Source organism: Euprymna scolopes, chromosome 14, assembly GCF_053919585.1.
Source record: "Euprymna scolopes isolate OS-2025 chromosome 14, ASM5391958v1, whole genome shotgun sequence".
In the NCBI taxonomy this organism is placed as follows: Eukaryota; Metazoa; Mollusca; class Cephalopoda; order Sepiida; family Sepiolidae; genus Euprymna; species Euprymna scolopes.
The window spans coordinates 15,357,284-15,379,313 of NC_136495.1; the positions used below are offsets into that span (position 1 = coordinate 15,357,284).

General features: G+C 30.9%; 1 protein-coding gene across 1 annotated transcript in view; it reads right to left on the bottom strand.

The window, feature by feature from the left end:
- LOC145292865 (uncharacterized) overlaps positions 1–20,305 on the bottom strand; it is a 773,000-nt gene extending 752,695 nt beyond the window's left edge. Inside the window, exon 1 of the mRNA XM_080138974.1 lies at positions 19,269–20,305. Coding sequence (XP_079995100.1) covers positions 19,269–19,389 — 121 coding nt within the window. The 5' untranslated portion in view covers positions 19,390–20,305. The remainder of the gene's footprint in view (positions 1–19,268) is intronic.
- Between the last annotated feature and the right edge of the window lie 1,725 nt (positions 20,306–22,030).

Here is a 22,030-nt window from a genome sequence, read left to right on the forward strand (position 1 = left end):
GCTAAACTGCATGGAATTCCCGTTATATATCCTCGTGGTTTTTATTTAATTAATGAATTCCATGAAGTTTAGCTTGATGATTCCCCACGAACATGGAAGATTCTGTCTGACAACCTGAGTGTGCAAAGTTTGAATCTAGTTCGTTCCTGATAAACACTTTGCACTTCAATTAGGATGTTGGCAACCTTCACGTGGTCTCTTATGTAAGTACTCGATGTCTTTCTAGCAAGAATTCTGACTAGAAAGATATTGGAGAAACTAATGCTAACAACAGAATCACCTGATTCATAAGGAATAAATCATACATACATACATACCATACATACCATACCATACATACCATACCATACATACCATACCATACATACATACATACATACATACATACATACATTACATACATACATACATACATTACATACATACATACATACATTACATACATACATTACATTACATACATACATACATTACATACATACACGAGTAATAAAATGCACGCATACACACGGCAAGGAACTTTTAGATTTCATTTAAATTTGATTATTAATTAATTGACTAACTGAATTATCATATGTTGTTATTTTATTTATTTATTTATTAATCCTTTAAAATGAGTAATTTCTGCTTTTATTTATTTGCGGCCTGTTGTCCTCATCTTCATAGTTATTGTTTCAGTCAACTCCTCCTCTGACCTTCTTCAGTAGTTAACTGCGACAGGATAGAAATGTTGAGTCTCGTAATTGTATCCCTAGTAATTACTGTCTTTCATAGTTGTCTCACCACTTCAGGGCCCGTGGCGCAGTGGATAGAAACGTTGAATCTTTACAGTTCCAGGTGAGCATTGTCTGAATTTCAATCCTACGCAAATCCGGCCAGAGATTTTGTTGGTCAAAAACGTAGTGAAACAACAACAACTATGGAAGGCAGTAATTACTGAGGACACAGTTTAGAGACTCGGCATTCCTATCCCGTCGCGGTTAACCACCTGAAGAAGACCTGAGGAGGATTTGGCCGAAACGTGGTGAAACAACAACTACAAAGATGAGGATAACAGTCCACAAAAAAATAACGAAATTAATTATTTCGAAAAAAATGTTTTTTTTTTTGTTTTTTTTTTTCATGGAATTTCTGAAAGTTAGGAAACATTAATCAAGCGACAAACATCAAAAGAATGGCAGTGACTTCGATATTACATAATTCAAGCAGTAGCACAGCACAAAGCAACATGTGATCTGTGTTTTACAAAAAATTGAAATTTTGCTGATTTTGCAGAAGCTATAACTGAATGACAACTAGTCTTAAGGAGGTTTCTGGAGTTGGAAGATATATAAGATTCGACTCCGACTCTTAGGCTTCCGACTCCAGCTCCTTATTTTATAGTTTTCTTATACTTAGACTGTCTGTTGACTCGAGATTAAAAAATTCAAGTTCAACTCCGACTCCTAGCATTTTTACGATTCCGAATTTATTTAAAAACTTCCGTCTGTCCACTTTCTATTTTATATATATATACACATTTGTTTTGTTTTTTTTTTTGTTTTTTTTTTTTGTTATGGCTTCATTTTATTTCCCCTTCTTTCTCTTTCACCCTTTTCTCTTCTTTTTCTGATATAGCCAGATTATTTTCTCTTTTCGCTATTTTATTTGATTTTTTTTTCACACTTTCTGACAGTGTTTTATGTTTTGTTTTTGAGTAGACAAGTATCAAATTTGACTAAGATTCCGAAAATCCCACCTTAGACTCCTTGTTTTTTAAATCTTCCAATATTCTGACAGTTGGTTCTTCAAAGTTTAAAAATAAAATCTCATTCCGACACCTAACATTCTTATGTGTCTGGACTCAGACTCCTTCCAAAACCTCCGGGGAAAAAAAAAAAAAAAAAAAAACGCTTATAGTCTTGTTAATATAATAATAAAATTGAGTAAACTTTCATACAAACATTGTGACTTTTGTATCGAACTATTTTTACATCAAAATCAATACTTTCAACAAATATCAATCATTAAAGTTTATAAAACAAACAAAAAAGGAATTTCTTGAGTTTTCATTAGTTGCAAAATTTTCCCAAATATTCCTTTCGGAATCATTTTTAATTTTAAAGTATTAAAATAACGACTACATTTCTTTTGTATTTTCTTTTACAATTCTCTTTTTTATTATTTTACTAATGAGATATTCCTTATGAAGGCCAAAAGGCACTCAAGGATAAACGTTAATGAGATGGGTGGATTGTCAGTTGATGAAGAATATTGTGAGAGGATTGAAAATGATGAATCTTATGAACATAATTTTATTAGTTATGAAGGTGGTTTATGATAAATATTTGTTAACGACCATGTTGAAGACTGCAGGAAAGAGAATTATCTTTTGTTTAACACGAGACAAATTTCAATTTATAAATTACATTGTTCTAACTTCCAAATTCAGAAATAAGAAATCGTTTCAATATTGGAATTGTGTCTTGTTTGCCCTGCTTAAAAGTTCGACTAGCTAATGAGAGACTGCTATAAAAATTAAATATAAATGTTTATAAAATATACATTCCAGTTACGAAGACAAATACTAAATCAAGAATTAATCGGTTTTAAGCAAACAAGATGTAACAGTGACCTGTTGGGTCACAACCACCACTGTCATTTATTCGAATTATTAAGCTTCATAAACTGTGTTGCATATCAGTGAAGGCATTTTTTTGTATAACTACAAAAATAGCAAGCCTCGTGTACATCATTATTATAAAGACGTATTATTATTTATTATTCTTATATATAAATATCCTCATGTTGCCATCTAGTTTAGTATGCGTTTGAGGCATGCATAGACACACATATGTAAATTAGATTTAAAAAAAAAAAAAAGTCATTCTTTCTCTGAATCAACGCTGGGTTCGAACTTGGCACACCGAGAACAGATTACTGTGAAGAATAGTGTCCACGAGTATTCGAACTTCGTCAGTCCCATCAATCCTCTTATAATATTCTTCATCTCTAAACCGACAATTATTCCACTTCGGTAACGATTATCTTTGAATGGCTTTCGGCCTTGATGACTGATGGTTCAGAAATTAAAACAAAAGTGCGTCTGCGTGACCAAATATTATTCAACTTCAATTTACCAGATTTTTCTTTGGTAAGTTAAATAATAATTTTTTTTTAAAAGATGTTTTAAAATCGTTTAATTCATTAATTTTAATGATTTTATTTCATTAAAATTTATTTCTCAAGTTGAAAAGCTAAGGAATATATTAGGAAGGATATCAATCATTAAGTTTATATGCCGAGTAATTTAAATAATACCGAAACGGTTTCAAGCCCTTGCGACTCTATCCCATAATCACCGTGTATTATTCACTCTATAATAAAGGGCAATGTGTACTCCTTTGTATATAAATGAATAAAACCCGTTACACATAAGTTAGTGAGTAAAAGCAACTGTTGAGTGAAACTATTTCAAGTTATTAGAAGATTTTGGCTGTTTTGTTTTACGACATATCAACCCAGTAATTATATGAAAGAGTTTATGCTTCAAGTTGTTTATCAAGATATTCATGGTGTTTAGTTTGGTTGTTTTGTTTTACGTCATATCAACCCTTTGTGCATTATTTAATGTCAAATCCAATTACTTTTTAGTTTTTATGCTTCGAATTTATTATATATTCAAATATTTATTCATGGTGTTTGGTTTGGTTTGGTTTGGTTTGGTTCTTTTGTAGAATTATGAACAAAAAGAAAAGAAAATCGGGTTAAAAATCTTCATAAAATCTATTTTTCAAGAAATCTTCAGCAAACATTGAACTTACTGATATATATTTACAGACTTTCTTTCACAATTCCAGTTTTTCTGCATAGCTACTATCCTTCATAAATATGCACATACTTGTTTACTAACAATGTTTCAAGCAAACTACCCCTACTTTATATAACAATATAAATAATGATAATTATTTTTATTATTATAATAATAAAAAAATAATTTAGAAAATATTCTAAATTTGTCAAAATCATTTTAATTTAAACAATAGTTTCTGACCATTTTAAAACCTAAATTCTTTTTTTAAATAATTTGTAACATTTCACTAAACTATTATATTATATCTTGAGTTTTGGTCGTACATTATTAAACTACTACCATAACTTTTAAGTGAACTTAAAGGAATTTATATTTCAAAGGCAAACCAAAACGTAGGTTTCATGAACAAAGTTTCTTTCTTAGAAGTGCACACCTGTGGAACTCTGTTCAGTCTACTCGTTTCCCACTTGACTACAACTTGGATGTCTTCAAGTCCAACATAAACAAATTCCTGATGACCCCCCCTTTAAGTAAGACACTTTATCAAATCTCAACATTAACGTACTGTACACGCAATAACCCTTATCCTCGAGTGGCTTCCAGGCCTTGATAAGTGGTGACCACCTTGTAAAAAAAAAAAAAAAAAAAAGGAAAATCATATGTATAGTGACAAAGATTCAAAACATTGGAGAAACACACTCAGCTGAATGGTAGAAGAAATTAATCTGCCGGAGCTATATATTATATGGATGAGGTAATATGATTTAAGGAATAGTTTTATCGTCTCAGAAACAATCGTACACAGATTAGTTGCTTGTAATAAATTCTTAAAACCTACGAAAACGAAAATTCCTTCGGTCATATTACCCTTTCTCTAACACAAAATTAAAGACTAACTTCTAATTTACCAGAATTTATTGTTCGATAGGATACTCAAAAAGAAATATAAAGATTTTCTTAATCCGCAGAGTTTTAAAAAATGCGTCCTTTTCATCATTTTTCGTCAGAATAATTGGATTACATTCATTTCGGATTTTTAATTTGGATCGCTATGTCAACATTACAACTCCGACTACTTTTTATAAGAACATTGGATATTATGACCAATTCGCTTTTTGGAACAACCTAACAACTGCATATCCTTTTATTTGTATTTTTTTTTTCATTTTCCATTTCATAGACTTTACACTAATTTTTTTGCATGTATCATTAGTTTTTATATAATGCAGTTTCAATTCATGTCAGTAGTACCAGCAAATTCATAGCTTTGCTATAATAATTATTTGCTATTCCTATGATGAAAAGAACGCATTCTTTGAAACTCCGTGGGTTAAGGAAATCTTAATATTTATATTGTATCCAGTCGAATATTAAATTCTTGTAAATTATAATTTAGTCTTTAATTGTGTTCTTTCATGACAAGCTTGATTTCCTATTTTAGTTGTATTCAGCTTTTTTATTTAACCGCGATTACTATACAAATATTAATATTCTCTTAAATTTAAGCTTTTGATTTTTAAACTTCATTTTTACTTCTTGGGATATCACACACACACACACACACACACACACACACACACACACGCACACAGTTAAGATATCCACGTAGAATATTATTTTCCAGGTTATGAGGGTTTTATGGAACATAAAAACGATGTTTTTTTTTTTATATATATTTCAAGTGGCCTTCCGCTTTTGATCACAAAACTGTAGCAACATTTTTATTATTTCTACTTTTTATTATTTTTATTTTGCAATATTTTTTGTGATCAAGAGCGGAGGGCCGCTTGAAATAGAAAAGTAAAATATTAAAAATAAAAAAAACGACATCGTTTTTATGCTTCATAAAAACCCTCATAATCTTGAAATATATAAAAGTGAGAATGTGTGTGTGTATAAGGACAACTCTCAACCTATATACTCTACGAATTTTTAATATGCAGACTTGACGGTATGTAGGGTATTCAGACATGTAAAAAAATACTTTTGAATTCGTTTTCATCCGGAAAAAAAAGGACTGCTAAGGGGTCAAAATTTTAAATTTGGTATGTGGGAGTTATCGATTTTATCTATTTGTTAACTGTTTTACGAATGCGCATGCGTGAATCGTTCACATAACAGAATACTAGTGTTAAGAATAAATACATTTGAAAACACCTTTAAATACGTGTCATGCTAGTGTAATAGTTATCGTACTTGATTCACTGTCTTAGTTTTTGCTTTTGATTTCAGCTCGGTTATTTTATTTATTTATTTATTTTTTTTTTTTTTTTACTTATAAGAAATGAACTGTTTAGAAAAAAACTATGCACATGTCTCAGTTTCTGTATGAATTAAAATATAATATTTATACGTATTTTACGACCAGGCAATGTCGGGCGGCCTACACACAAAATTAACTAAATCCAAACGTTGTGTAGTACTGTGCAATGGAGATTGGGGGGTGGGGGCACAGCGGACGTGCATATCTGCTAAACACGTACTTTTATTTTCCCTTGCTTCTCTCCCAGAGAATCACTTGCAGCCAAGATGCCGTATCGATTTTTTTTTTTTATCATCTAAAAAAGTAATTAACAAAAATAATCAAGTTTCGAGCAGGAAGCAGAGGCTAATGTCCTCTTCATATGTGGCCTAAAAAAAAAATCATATATTTTCCCATGAACTTCTAAAATTGGATGGATTATAATGTTTTTGATATTAAAACTAATAACTTTTAGCCGTTATTGCAAAGATGATTAGTTTCTGACGGTTCCAAAATGATACTCCTATTCACTTGTCAATTTTCGCAGACAAGAAAAATTAAAGGATATTTTTTTTTATTATTCTGACAATATGTTGTTGATCATTATTATTATACACACGTTCAAACTGATTTTCTCTATACATAAGCATTTAATTAATAGGCGAAATTATTATTATTATTATTAGTAGTAGTAGTAGTATTTCTGGTACTTCTATTATCATTACTTTTACTAGTAGTAGTAGTAGTAGTAGTAGTAGTTCACTAGTTTTCATACGATTCATCATCCGTGATTGCTCACTGGCAATAACAAGTGTTCCCTATGTAACAAGTCTCTCCAGATTTCCTGCGATCTTCGTCTCTTCCGATAAACGTTGTAAATCATTTTGCGTTATCGCAACAACTGTTCACTCACTGGCAACGGCTGTTGGATTATTATTATTATTTATTTATTTATTTTGGGGAAAAATGCCTTTAATAATTCGAATTATTATACTATACTGACCAAATAATTAAATATGAAAATTATTGCAAATAAAATTATCACATTAGACTTTTGAGTCGATATGAAATTTTGGATGCACGAAGAATCCATTTTAAAAGGGACTTCTTTTTTATTATTAATAAAATTATAAAATAAAAAAATGTTTTTTTTTTCTCGAGACATTGATTATTTTTAAGTGCTTGTTGGTAATTTTTTTTAGATATGATTTTCAAGTTAAATTCGTTTTATTTGTTTATTTTTTATGATATCTTGTTTATAATTTAACTGTTAGGTTATAATACTGAATAGTTTTTTTAAAAAATCCCATGTTAAGAATGGCTTTCTTTCTAAATAACGTTATTATTTCAGCTTGGTTCGCAAACTGCACAAGTACTTTTTTTTTTAATTTACTATTAATCGAATATTTATTGGATTTAAAATAAAATACGGTAAAACTAAAACCAATATTTTTATGTCAATATTATTATTTTTCATTTTCCTATAGGGCTTCTTCCACCCAGTCTATCAATATACTCTAGGTGTTATCACTAATACAGTTTTTAGTTTTGTTTTGCTGCGTTTTTAATAAAATTATATGGAAACGTGACTTTGTATCGAGGCAACCAAAGCTGTGTATTCTCACCATTAGAAAGTATTTAACGATATGAATTGACAGATGAAAGAGTTATGGAAAATAGAAAAAATTAAAACTGCAGTAATGTTGAAAAAAAAAAAAAAAAAAAAAAAAAAACATTTATTTATTGATTTTATTTTTTATTACAGAAACTAATTCTGGAAAAAAAAATTTTTTAATAAAATAAAAACAAAGTTGGCGTCAGAAAAATTTATTTTAATTTCATACTCGCAACTCTTGAGGGTAAATTAAAGGTGATTTCGTGATTTCATTTTTTCTTTTCGAAACAATGAAAAACTGTGCCAGTCGCCTCCAAAAGACATGACTTTTTTTCTTTTTCAGAGATGCTCAAAGACAAAGTAGAAATTGCAAGGGAATAAATAATTGACTAGAACAGTATACATGTGTCGGGGACACACACACATGCATATATACGTGTGTGTGTGTGTGTGTGTGTGCGTAATTTCTTGAATTAGATTGGTAAAGAAAAAAAAATACATAAAAATGTAATTTATTTCGTGAGTCTTTCGCTTAATTTCATTCTTACATTTTATTAAACTGATTTTTTTTTAAATCAGATGAGCTTATCAACTATGTGTATCTACCTGGCGTTGTCCGGGAGTCTTTTTAGTCTTATTTTTCAATCACTTTTTTTTTTTTTTACCTTTTACCATAGTATGGTAACCATACCATTTCGTTTTACGAAATTATTAATTTTTTTTTTTTTTATAATACCGTAATGAAAATTAAATTTAGTTACTACAGCATCAGCATCGTTTGGTTCAATTACTAATTTGATAACCACAGTGACAGTGGTGCTGGTGCTTTAATATTTATTTATAACATTAACGGGTGAATGGCTTCAAAAACTTTCAATACATGAAAATTTGCTAAGAATTTTAAAGCCAAACTATTCGACAATTTAAATGCTTCCAAATTCTTTTCAAATTTCGAAAGATTAAAAAGTAATTTTTAAAGCTTTTTTTTATTTTTAACTATTAAAAGGATAAAAATGGCTTGATTTTTTTTTTTCTCAGAGAACCCAAAATACATTCAGGTAGATTTCATTTCGCAATTGAATTATTTCTTTAAAGTAAGTTTTTTGGGGGTTTTTTTTAATTTGTTTTATTTCATACTATTGCATTTTTTTTGTTTCATAATTAATCGATTGATAGTAAATTAAAAAACAAAACAAAAAACGTGCAAGTCGCACAAAGGCGAGAAATATACGCAGTAACACGAGCAGCACTTAGCAGTGGTAACGGTTTGATTACAGCGATTTTAAAAGAAAATATAAAATTTTAATCTAAGCGAAATTGAACTCGTCCTTTATACACAAGAGTGACAGACAATTCGATGATCAAAGTGTGGTGCATGTGTTTATCCTCGTTCAAGAAATTCTTCGTGACGAGGAAATTTTTACATTTTATTTTTCTCAAATCCAGAATGTCCGTTTTGGAAGGGGCTACGAAAACTGACATTGTCTAATTTTTTGCCCTCATGAGGAGACATGTCAGTAAGGACAATTCGATGTCTTTCTTCAACTTGATTTTTTTGGCATTGCGTCCAAAACCTGGCATGACAGACTGACATAAATGTTATTTATAAAACGTAAGCATGAGCATGACAGACTGTCGAAAAGCAACATTTGAAATAGCATTTATTTAGATACGTTCATCTATCTCTAGAAACTCAGCCAGTCCATAGGTCGGTCACGTTTTAGCTTTGAAATAACATTTTCGTAGCGTGGTTTTAATGGACACATCTTAACATCCGCTATTTTTTAATTTTATTTTTTTTAATTAATCTTAATTTTATTTAATTTTTTTTTCTTAAGTCGAAAGTTTTCAGACAAAATGTCAATAAAATTCTCCAGGGTGAATGAAATTACCGGTTTTCATTATAATAAAAAAAAAAACGCACAAAGCGTTACAATCGTCAGACAAAATTTTTATATTTTAAATCAATGTTTATGAGGAATTTATTCTCGGAAGAAGAGAAGTTTTACTGTTCAATTTTATTAGGTGTTTCAAGTGAAAGTGGACGCGTAAAAATGATACAATAGTGGCGCCGCCGACAAATATTGATTTTCTTTGGTTGAGGAACAACAAATAGACCCGTAACATCCGAATCTTGACCATTTAAACTTTAATTCTCATCAGAAATTATTTTCATTATTATTTATTTACATGAATACACATTAATACTGAATTTAACCTTAGCACGAACCATTTCTTCTAATTCAAATTAATACCAAAAAAAAGAGCTACCCATGTATGTACAGCATTTATCTTTACACGTTAGAAGCCAGAAGAACTTTATTTATTTTATATTACTTAATATCCACAAATTCTATCTATTCGTATCTACTGTAAATATACTCATATCATCATCCACCAATTAAAATGTTTGAAAAAGTTAATATTTATTTATTGTTACAAATACATATCGAAAATGTGTTACATTTTTATGTATTATTCGGATTAATAATCTTTGTTGTAGTAATAAATTCTACTTTTAAGGGTGATTAACAGCACCTCCTCCCCACCCCGAAAACACACACACACACACCTTTAACTCTACCACTACTAACCCTAAGTTCAAATGGCAACAGCCACCTTAGAAAAAAAAAAAGAACATGATTAGTTAAGATTTAACTAAAACAATTATATATCGTCGGAACGCTATCTGGTCGGAAAGTGGGCGATTAGTTTATGTTTAATTTATATATGAAAATAATCCCACACTCTAAATTCTAAAATTACTATTATTATAATTATTATTATTTTAATTTTTCGGTGTTTTCAAACATAATCGCCTAGAAAAGTAGAATTTCGTCTTTTTTTTTTCGCGGGGGGGGGGGTAGTAACTGAAGGCCCTCGATTATAATACGTTAGTTGCCATGTTCACAACATTTCAGAGGTAATCAACTTTCTTCAGATGGGAGAGGTTACATCGGCCGAAACGTTGTGAAAATACGCACCAAGATGAGAATAGTAGTCCGAATAATTCAAACACTATATTTTAACATGATATATTAAATGATTATGTTGAAGTATATTGTTAACACGAACTAAAAGCCAATATTTTTTCAAAAATGCTCAATGCGCCAGTAGAGCTCCTTACAATACCCACACTAAACGGTAAACAGACAGTAACAAAGAAAGAAAAAAAAAGCAGTGTTAATTCTTAACTCCGGTAAAAAGATGCGGTTATATACGAGTATTACTGTTATTGCTAGTTCGTTACTAATATATATATATATGAGTTACAATACATATTTGTAACTAACTCGCTAACCATATTAATATAACCGCATCTTTTACCGGGGTTAAGAATTAACACTGCTTTTTTTTTTTCTTTTCTTTACTGTCTGTTTACCGCTACAGGATGACACAGTTGCGCACGTATTTAAAACATTTTTTTCTTTTCTTGTTGTTGGCGATTCGGGTTTTGTCTTTGAGCGCGCGGTCTTGTTAACGAACAGGTTTTAACGCTGCTGTGTGTATAGCGATTTTAATCGGCACGACTTCAAAAAAATATATGAGTCACAAGCTTTTTAATAATTAAGGAAGACAACGATGATGCACTGTAGAGATGGCTGTTGCTACAACAACATTCGACTCAATACAAATGAATGGAGAGAAGGAAGAAGAAATACTTTGATCACGTTCGATTCTTATTTTAGTCCATTTCTCGAAATCAACGATTTACAACCGACATAAACCACATAAAAACCGACTATTACCTGGACAACGATATAGATAACTACACATACACGGAGTTGCCCGGGAATCCATTTTTTTAACATTCATTTTTCTTTCGAACCCCCTCATCATTATCTATATATATATATATATATATATATATATATATACATATATATATATATATATATATATATATATATACACACCGGATTATTGTATAATTTAAATGGGATCGAATTATCATTAATTCGATCCAATTATAATAATTATAACTAATTCTGTTTAATAATAAAAGGTATTTGCTATTTTAATATGAATTCATAAAATTATTTGGCATCTTCCAAAACTTTCAATATTTTAATGAGGATTGGTTATGAAATTTTAAAACCAGTTTAAATGGGGTTTTTACTCGACAGTTTAAATGTTTCCAAATTCTTTTCAAATTTTGAAGGATCACAAAGTAATCCCCCCCCTCATTTTTAATTTAACAATTAACAAAAGATTAAAATGGCTGACTTGTTTACGAAAAACCCAAAATGCATTATGGCGGATTCAATTTCATGATTAGATTTTTTTTAACTGGATTTTTAAAAATTCGTTTTGTACGTTATTACGTTTTTTTTTTCAATAAATATTCGATTCATAGTAAATATACAAAATAATGATGTACAAGTCACGTCGAAGCGAAGGCAGTAAGCACACACACACACACACACACACACAGAAGCGCGAGAAGTAGTCACACAAATTTTACTTAGAAATTTAAAAAATTTTAATGAAATATATTGATCAAATAAATAAACTAACTTGAACTTTTAAAAGTAAAACCTATTGTTTAGTAGATCGTTTCTTTGTATGAGGGAATTATTATTATTATTATTATTATTATTATTATATTGTTGCAACGCATTGATAATGATTATTAAAAATTAAGGATATGCGCGTGCGAGCGAAGAAGAGCCGTTGAAAGGTAGTTTATTATTTATTTTAAAATGGCTCAAAAATAATCTAAAACTCAAACTGTAGACAACAAGGCGAAAGGGAGGGGGTCGTGAAAAAATGAATATTTAATTCATTCGGAAATGAAGCTGCTTTGTTTCTGAAAGCAAAATAAGAATGATGTCGGATTTGAGGTTTGAGTAAGTTATGCGAAAGAAGAGATACTGGATAATTAATCGTAAGATGAATACACGGTGATGATGCTGATGTGGAAGAGAGAAAGGATGAAGAACGGGCTTTCATGAAATGAAAATAGAGACAATAGATAAGTGCAGTAAATAAAGATATTGGAAAAAAAAGGAAAAATGATCAACGGATTTTTTATTATTTAGATTTTTCGGGATTATGATATGTTTGAAAATACTGAAAAAAATTTTTTTTTTTTTTTTTTTTTGATAAGTAAAATATGCGATATATAGTTTAAGGAAGAAGAGATCTCTTCGTTGGTGCCATTGTTGAAATAATAGTGAGGAGGAAGGGAAGGAATTAGTTAAAATGTCATTTTTATAACATATTTCATAGCCAGTGGATGGCATAGCAGTTTCAACAAGGCCGGTGCGTGCACAAAATCGCATTGCCAAAGTAGCATCGAGAGAGATAGAAGTTACAAAGGCAGGGGGGAGAGAAAGAGAGAAATAAAGAATATGAAAGAAAGAGTGGAAAAAATAACGAGAGAGAGAGAGAGAGAAATAAAGTACGATATATTATTATATTATTCCAGGTTAATATTTTTTCAGATGTAAAGCATTGAAAGCAACCGATAAAGTTTTAACGATGTTAATGCAAGAGTGCTCAATATCAAAGTAATAAATAAAAAGTACATATATATATATATATATATATATATATATATATATATATATGAGAGAGAGAGAGAGAAGGTATGAGAAAGTACGAAAGAGAAAGAGAGAAATAACGATTACGAGCGAGTAATATAGAGTACGAGAGAGACAGAGGGGGGCAGCAAAGAAAGAGAAAGAGTACAAGCGAGCAACACAGAAAGTATTATAAAGAAAGAATTAATTCAGAGAAACGAGTGTTAGAGCGAGGTGGCGATATAGAGAGGACGAGAGAGAAAAGAGAAATTGTGTGTGTGACACAGAGAAGAGAGAGAGGTGGGAGGAGAAGAAATAAAAAGTAATGCACTTTTCCAACATTTTTCTCCTTCCTTTTCTTGTCATCGAATTTTCAGAGACGGTAAACGCACACACACAAACACACGCACACAAAGACTTGCACAGAGAAAATGGTTTCGGGGTTGCATTTTTCCTTCTTCATCCTTTTTTCGTTCATCAAAAAAGAAAAAAAATCGTGTTTTTAACATTCCATTTGGCGCACGCCTCGCATGATCATGATTAAAAAAAGACTAAGTTTTTACCGTTTTATTATGTACCTTTTGTTTTTTAATGTATATAATTAATTTTTTTTAACTATAATAATAATAGAACCCTGTTATCGTTTAAAGAATTTAGAGTTTTAACAATAATATTCAATCTAATTCCGTGTTACGATTTGTTTTTCAACAAAGCCAAAAGTAAAGCACCTGCTAAAAGCAAGTGTCATAACAAAATGTAATTAAGGGGGGGGGCATTTGTATCTTTTTGTGATAATTAAACATTTTACATTCCTTGTATTTATTTGCTTCCCCACGAAAGCAAAATGTGACACAAGGTCGTTTTTAATGTGGGTAGGAAATCCAGCTCCCCAAAAAGGGGCACTCTGGAAGAAGGCAAAAATATCCTGGCCTGTGCCAGGTAAGTAATCATTCCGTGGTTAAAGTAATAAATAAAACGTATTCGTATTAATCGAAACTAGAGGATGCCGCGTATCACAAGGTAACGAAGAAGTCGGTCGGTGAGTTATCCTTTGGTTGTGTTTCGCTTGTACAACAAAGCCAAGTCCAATAATGTTATGTATTGGGGAAAATACGTTTCGATGAAATCGATCTTGTTTCACAATTTCTTATATAAACAAATATCATTAAAGTGTACAATTCTTACATCGTAAAAAGGGCAAGGGTCGATTAAAGTGCTTAAAAAGGTAGATGTTTATATACACACCAGTAAAAAAAAAAATTTTAAAAGCGTGGAAAAGTCGCATATTCAGCGTAAAGTGATTTTGATACTTTACCTGTATATGTTTTTTTTTTTTTTTTTTTTTTTTTTAGATTGTATTTTCAAAATTGACGGTATCTTTAGTTTATTAAATTGTTAAAGGAAAGTGCAGAATAGTCTTTTTTTTTTTTTTTTATCCCTCCTCCGTTTTAAGGAATTTCTAAATAATAACGTTATTATTTCAGAACGGTCCGTATTCTGCATAAGTGCCGTGTCTTTTTTTTTTTTTTTTTTATGATAGTAAACGTTTAATTTTAAGTCAGTACACCCAGGTAGACAATTAAAAAAAATGAACAACGTGAATAATAAAAGTGTTCACAACAATATAAAAAAGTATTAATTTTATTTTTTAGGAAATTCGCTTATTTTTTATCTACATCAATTGAAAGGTTATTTTTATTAATCAAATATAAAAACAAATAAAAATACGTTGTTTTGTTTAAATTTACCAAAATCAATTTTAAATGTCAACATTTCGTTCAAGCACCTATTTGATGTTTCTGTCATGTCATAGAAGTCCTTCTAGACCGAGACATTTTTTTTTTTTTTGCGTCAATCCCGAGTTTCCTTGCCTGTGGAGCTGAATTTTTTCTCATTAAAACCCAACCTTGTGTCTGACTTGCCCTCATTTCGTTTAAATAATATTAACATTTTTGAAAAGATTTAGAAAATAGAAATCTAGATCGCCTTTTAATACTCTTGTTCATTAATTGGTCACTGAGCTTGGCTAGGAGGGTGATGATCGATGACCTCTCTACACACACTTCCCCCACATTATTTTCATATATTTTGAAAATGAATAAAGCAAAGTGTAGTATCTGTTCTGATATCATACTTCATCTTTGCTGTCTTTGGTTAATGAAGGAGACAATTTTTATTTTTGCGTTAATCCAGAGAGCGCCCTTTTTTTGAATTTTCCCCAACAGTAAAAACTAACCTTGTGCCTGTCCTCATAAGGAAGCAAGTAAATAAATAATGATCTAAAAAGAAAATAAACTAAAAACATGTTTAAACGTTTTTTCTTTTATTTCTGACTTTTGTATACAAAACTAAATTATAATATAAAAACCACGAGAAAACTCGCACAACACAAGACAATAACCATTAAGTAAAGAGATTATTTGGGTTTGTATTACTGTACACAGATTCGAAAAAGTTGTCAAAAAACAAATATATAACAAATAAATATTATCAAAGGCAAGTTACTTTTCTACCAAACTGGATACATTTTTTGTGTTTTTATTCAATGTAACATGTTTATTCAGCTCGAAAAACATGCAGTTTTTACCGATGTATTGGAAAATTCAAAATGGCGCCCGACACTTTGTTTAACATGGTAAGTTTGGGAAAAGGTGTTATAAATAATAAACTAGACAAAATACTATTAAAAAAAAACACCGAATATAGGTCAACTTATGTCATGGTAATATATATTGAGCGAATTTCTAACAGTATTTTGTCTAGTTTATTATTTATAATACCTTTTACTGAACTTATCGTGTTAAAGAGAGAGTCGGGCGCCATTTTGAATTTTCCAATACATCGGTAAACACTGTATGCTTTTCGAGCTGAATAAACATGTTACATTGAATAAAAATACGAAAATTATATCCAGTTAGATAGAAAAGTAACTTATCTTGCCTTTGATAACATTTATTTGCTATATATTTGTTTTGTTTTTGACAACTTTTTCGAATCTATGTGTACAGTAATACAAACCCGATTATTATTTTTTTTTTAAATATCCATATCTTTTAAAGTTTCTAACCGAATATGTTGACAATAAAAATATTTATTGATTTATTTTAGTAACTAACGAGAAGAGGGGCGACGGTTAAATATATTTTAATTCATGTAGATTTTGTCTTTATTTTTACAGAGCCAATTCTCTATTGAATATTATATTGTACCTAATATATTACACTGATTTAAAAAGTTTTTTTTTTAATTACTCGAGCGCTATTAGTTAGAATCGAAATAAAAACATTCTATGTTGATCTTTCGACAAATATGAAATATTTACAATTAAAACACTTCAAACTAGGAATGAATTTGCGCATGCGCAAAAGTAATAGAAATATGTCGGCAAGTTGAAATGAACATTTTGTATGTCAACTTGCAGACATATTTCTGTGCGTGTTATTCATCAATTCAAACAACAATTTTACTTGTTATAAACCATTCTAGGTGTATTCTACTTCCTGTTAATTTCACTGTTATGTGACCAGTAGTTTAAGAGTTTATCGGTTAAATATTTTCACAGATACAGTACACACAGACACATACATACATACATACATACATACATACATCTACTATTTTATTTATATAGATTAAATATTCGTTTTTCTGTTGTTTTTTTGCAATAATCGAAGAATATCGACTAAAACACGTTTCTTCTGCCTAGTGCCTCCTCTGCCTCGTTTATGGCACGGTCATGCCAGACCGTCATCATGCAAGGAAAGAAAAAAAAAAATGACAATTTCAACCAGAATATTTGTTCCATCAAATCCTTGAAATAAAAATACTGTAGAAACTGTACTTTTCGGAACTTATAAACATGTTTACTAAAACAGAAAAGTATGGGTTAAAAATAATATTCTGGTTTTTCTTTCACCTGGATGGGGAATAATTCTTCGTCACACAAATACTTGATGTGATCAATTTAATGTGAGGGGGTTCAGTTCCTTACCCCCCCCCAAAAGGGGAGGTGGGTCACTCTGAACAGTTTCACATTTTGACGTGATCAGCTCCCTCGGTATTCCTCAGTGGGATGAAGCTAAGAAAGAAAGGGCGACTGAACAGAGCAGACCCATATACAACTCTACTAAAATATAGCCTAAATACTGATGCCAGGTAAGAAAGAAAAAAAAACAAAAAAGAACAAATTACTAAGACAACAAATCGCGTGCCACTTGCGATGTATTTTATGACAGAAGGGTTCAGTTGTGTGTGTGTGTGTGTGTGTATTATTATTATTACTACTGCTACTACTACAAATAACACTATACATTAATTATACGAACGGTGGCTATTAACGACACGGATCGAAAACCTTCATGTACGAAGTTCGAATCCAGTTTGTTCCACACAAACGCTTTCATCAAACCCACATTTGACATTGTGTCTAACCTCCCGGTAAAGAGGGTAAATAAAAGCATTAATTCGATCGACCATCTATACCTGCGGTTTCAAAGAAATACTACAAATTCCATTGCTGAAGGGAAAAATACCAAATGTATCAGTTTTTCAACCGAAAGGTAGCCTTTCATCGCACTGATAACTACTTTTGGCGAGATTGACAATATTTCGATGAAACTGCAGGTATCGATGGCCGATTCAATTGATGCTATTTGTAATAAAATATATATATAAAAAAAATAAGTAGTAACCTGGCCATTTCTCTTGCACAAAAAGCACAAACTTATATCAATTATACATGTATATACCACAAAAGTTCAGGGTTCGCCGTGTCTAGTTACACCGAAGTGTTAAAAAAAAACAAACAAAAAAAAAAAACACGTGTCTATGGATAACAATATTATGTGTGTGTGCGAGTGTGTTATCTAAAAAAAAAAAAAAAAATTGCCAAAGAAATACAAATCGCTTTTCTAATCTTAAAAATCAATTGAGATAAATCTTAGAACTACAGAAAAAGATACAGTAGATTTCTAATTAAAGAAAAATATAAACTGATAAATTTAAAATTATGTGAACTTTAACTCTCTGTGTGTGTGTGTGTGTGTGTGTGTGTGTGTGTGTGTGTGTGAGAGAACATGTCTGTTGTACACTTTTACGCTTCCAGCGTGTGAGATGATGATGCTAGCCGTTTCAATAACGCATCCCCATCTCCAATAATATTTTACAGAGATCTTTGAAAACTAACTGTCTGTGAAATTGGAGAAATGTGCAATTACCGATAAGGAAGAAAAAGAATGTGGGTGTCTTTTATTTATGGACGCGGGGAATTGGGAAAAACGACTCGACGCCACGAAATAAACGAGAGGTGCGCAGAAATTATCGCGCGTGGAAAGGAGAGAAAGCGCACAGCGGAAAAGTGCGGCCGTCTTTTGTTGTTGTTGGTGGTGGTCCTCATTTACTTACCTCCCCACGAGAGTAAAATATTACATAATGTCCCTTTTTATATATGTGAGGTGGGGAGGGGGTGAATCGCATTTTAATCGTGACATTATCTTTGTTTTAAAAAGACAAAGAATATGAAATAACTCGAATAATCTACTACTAACACCATTTCCTTGTTACGAAAGGTATTTCCCATGATAACAGAAGCATGTTATGTTTTGGAATTTCGCTTTTTACATGAGGATTGGTAATTTGCATTATTTGAGTTCGCTTCCCAAGTTCAAAAAGATGCACCTGACAAAGATAGAGGGGGGGGGTTACATCGGCAGAAACGTTGTGAAAATAACAACCAAAATGACAACAATAATCGGAATAATCAAAATAATAGAGAAGTATTAGTTTGTTTGTTTTTTCTTGGAAATAAGCAGGATAACATTTTGTTGTTGTTTTTAAATTCGATATTTTAAAAATAAAGTGAAATTCTTTAAAAAAAAAAAATTTGTTTTTGTTTTTTTTACATATTTTTGTTATTTTGTCAATTCACACAAACTTGGATCAAAATCTACTAAAGTTGTTCACTAAACTAAAAGAGTGGTCAAAACGAATTTTTTTTTTTACTTTTTTATTATTATTATTATTATTATTATTATTAAAAAAAAATTTTGAGGTGGGGGGGGGTCATTTTTTTTTTTTTTTTTTTTTCGGACTTACTTGAGATGTTCCTCCACATATCGGCGTCATCGTGCAACGAGGAAGCGCCAATAACCGAAAACAACATCGCGGCTACCACCAATAAGAGTAAATCCATGGAAAGTGTACTCCCTGTAAGCATGAGTAGGGAACATTGGCAAGTTCAGCAACAATAATAAACCAAGCCGCCGTCAACATGTGATGTTGCTTAATAATAACGGAGGAGAACTGCCTTGTTATAATTGACATGCATAGATGTCAGCTTTATTAGCCAATCAGAACGCTCCCCTTAATTGCTCATCGTACTTCTCTATTCAGAAAGCGAGCGCATCGACGAAGATGAAGAAGAAGAGGGCGGAAAAAAAAGAGAGACAGAAACAGAGGGGGAGGGATATATATATATCTGACGAGAGAGGGAGAGGGCAGAGACCACAGGAGGAGCAGTATTGGATGGATGGTTGGATGATGATGATGATAATAATGATGATGATGATGATGATGGCCACGCAGCAGCAGTTGTAGTTAGCAGCAGCCGGACTGTCAGTAGCGATGTCTCTCCCTCTCAGTGCGCGATGTCTCTTCGAAACGCAGCCTTTTTTTTTTCTTTCGTTGATAGATGACAGCACTAGAAATTCGTATTGACAATTTCTTTTATGGCCCCTTTTGAAGGATGCACTAAACGCATTTTTTAAGAAAATATTTTTAAAAATATATTATATAGTATTTAAAAAGAATCGAACCAGGATCGGAGTCACAGGAATTAACTAAAAAGAAAAAAAAAAAAACGAGAGTTTAACATCTCCCTCACACACACGCACGGTGGTTTTGGAGTGCGTGCGTGTGTGTCGTATATCCGTCCGTACTGTTAAAATAACAGATGACACGAAATGTCCCCTTATTGCTTGGAACGACGACAGCGTCTCTCTCGCTTCTCTTTCTTTCTGGAAAAACTACTGGAAAATGAAAATTCCGAATATGTGCGGCTGATGGAAGAAGGAGAAGAAGAGCTGCAATTCTGGATAACGTTAGGAAGAGCGCAGGGAATTGGTTTTGAGAGCGGAAAGGGGAAAATACTCGGAATACTCCGAACGCGAGAGGGAATGGAGGGGTTTCACTCTAAAGAAGGGGAGGGGGATAAAAATCTTAAATTCCAACCACTAGGTGCCGCTCGCTAGAACCAAATTTATTATTATTATTATTATTATTATTATTATTATTATTATTAATAATAATAATAATAATTCGTGTGTGTGTGATGATGATGATGATGATAATATATTTTTAGTTTCCTAGATGTAAATCCACTGAAATTCTTTTGTTTATCAAAAAGTGCTCGATGGACAAACCCAGCATAATTACAGTATATTTATTTATACAAACATTATTGGCTACATATGTGCGTACATGTATCTGCTGTTTCTCTGAAAAGGGTCACATCAGAAACATGTATGCACATATGTAGCCAATAATGTTTGTATAAATAAATATACTACACACATTATTATTATTATTATTATTATTATTATTATAAACAATAAATATATTATTATTATTATTATTATTATTATTATTATTATTATTATTATAAACAATAAATATATTATTATTATAAACAATAAATATATTATTATTATTATTATTATTATTATTATTATTATTATTTATTTATTTATTTATTTATTTATTCACTAGGAGTAACTACACAGGCCATCAAAGATTTCTTTTTAAGAACAACTTGGTGTTCTCTGGAGTCTGAGTGACAACAAGTCTCCCCAGATTTCCAGTACTCTCCACCTCTTTCGATAACCTTTGAAAATGAATTTGCGTTATCGCAGCAACCGCTTACCATTGATTTTTCATTGGCAGCGATCATTGGTCATCACTGGAATTTGGGTGCCAATAAGCCTCTCCAAGGTTCCAGTTCTTTTTCTTCTTTTTATTATTATTATTTTATGCATACTTTTTAATGCTTGTTTTAGGATGTTTTGAATTAGTTGCGATTATTAAAATATTCATTATTGCAAAACAATCAGATGGGGCATTCGGAGTTCATACCTTTTCTAACAGTAATAACTGACCAGGTTGAACTTTTTAAAGTACGCTTTTCTAGATTAATAGAATTTTGCGAAAACTTCTACTGTGTGTGTGTGTGTGTGTGTGTGTGTGTGTGTGTGTGTGTGTGTGTGTGTGTGTGTGTGTGTGTGTGATTCTCGCATCTACGTGACCGACACATTGTTATTGATTTACGACTTATCGATTATTTAATAAAATAAAAAAGCAATAAGACAACATCTTTTCAATACTATTAAAACAAATGTATTACGAAACTAAATCCACCGTAGTGCATTTCATTTTTTTGTAAACTTTGTCAGCCATTTTAATATTTTGTTAAAGCAAAAATAAAAATAAAAAATGAATTACTGCGTAACCGTTTGAAATTTCAACACAATTTGGAAGCATTTAAACTGTCGGATAATAGAAAGTTATTTCTGGCTTTAAAATGTTTAGCAAATCCTCATTTAATGAAAGTTTTGTAAACTATTTACATCCAATAAAGGTGAAAAAGAAAATATCCACTTCCTCAAGGCTACCGCATCAAATTATATTGTAATCTGGATTTTGTTTTTGTTGATTTTATTGTTTGTTCTTGCGAGGGGGGGGGGTAATTAATTTTCAACAATTGTTTAATTATTAACAAATAAAACTACAATTGCTGGTTTTATAATTGGAATACTTTTTTTTTTAAATATTTTTAAATACCTTAATCAAATATAATTTATTAC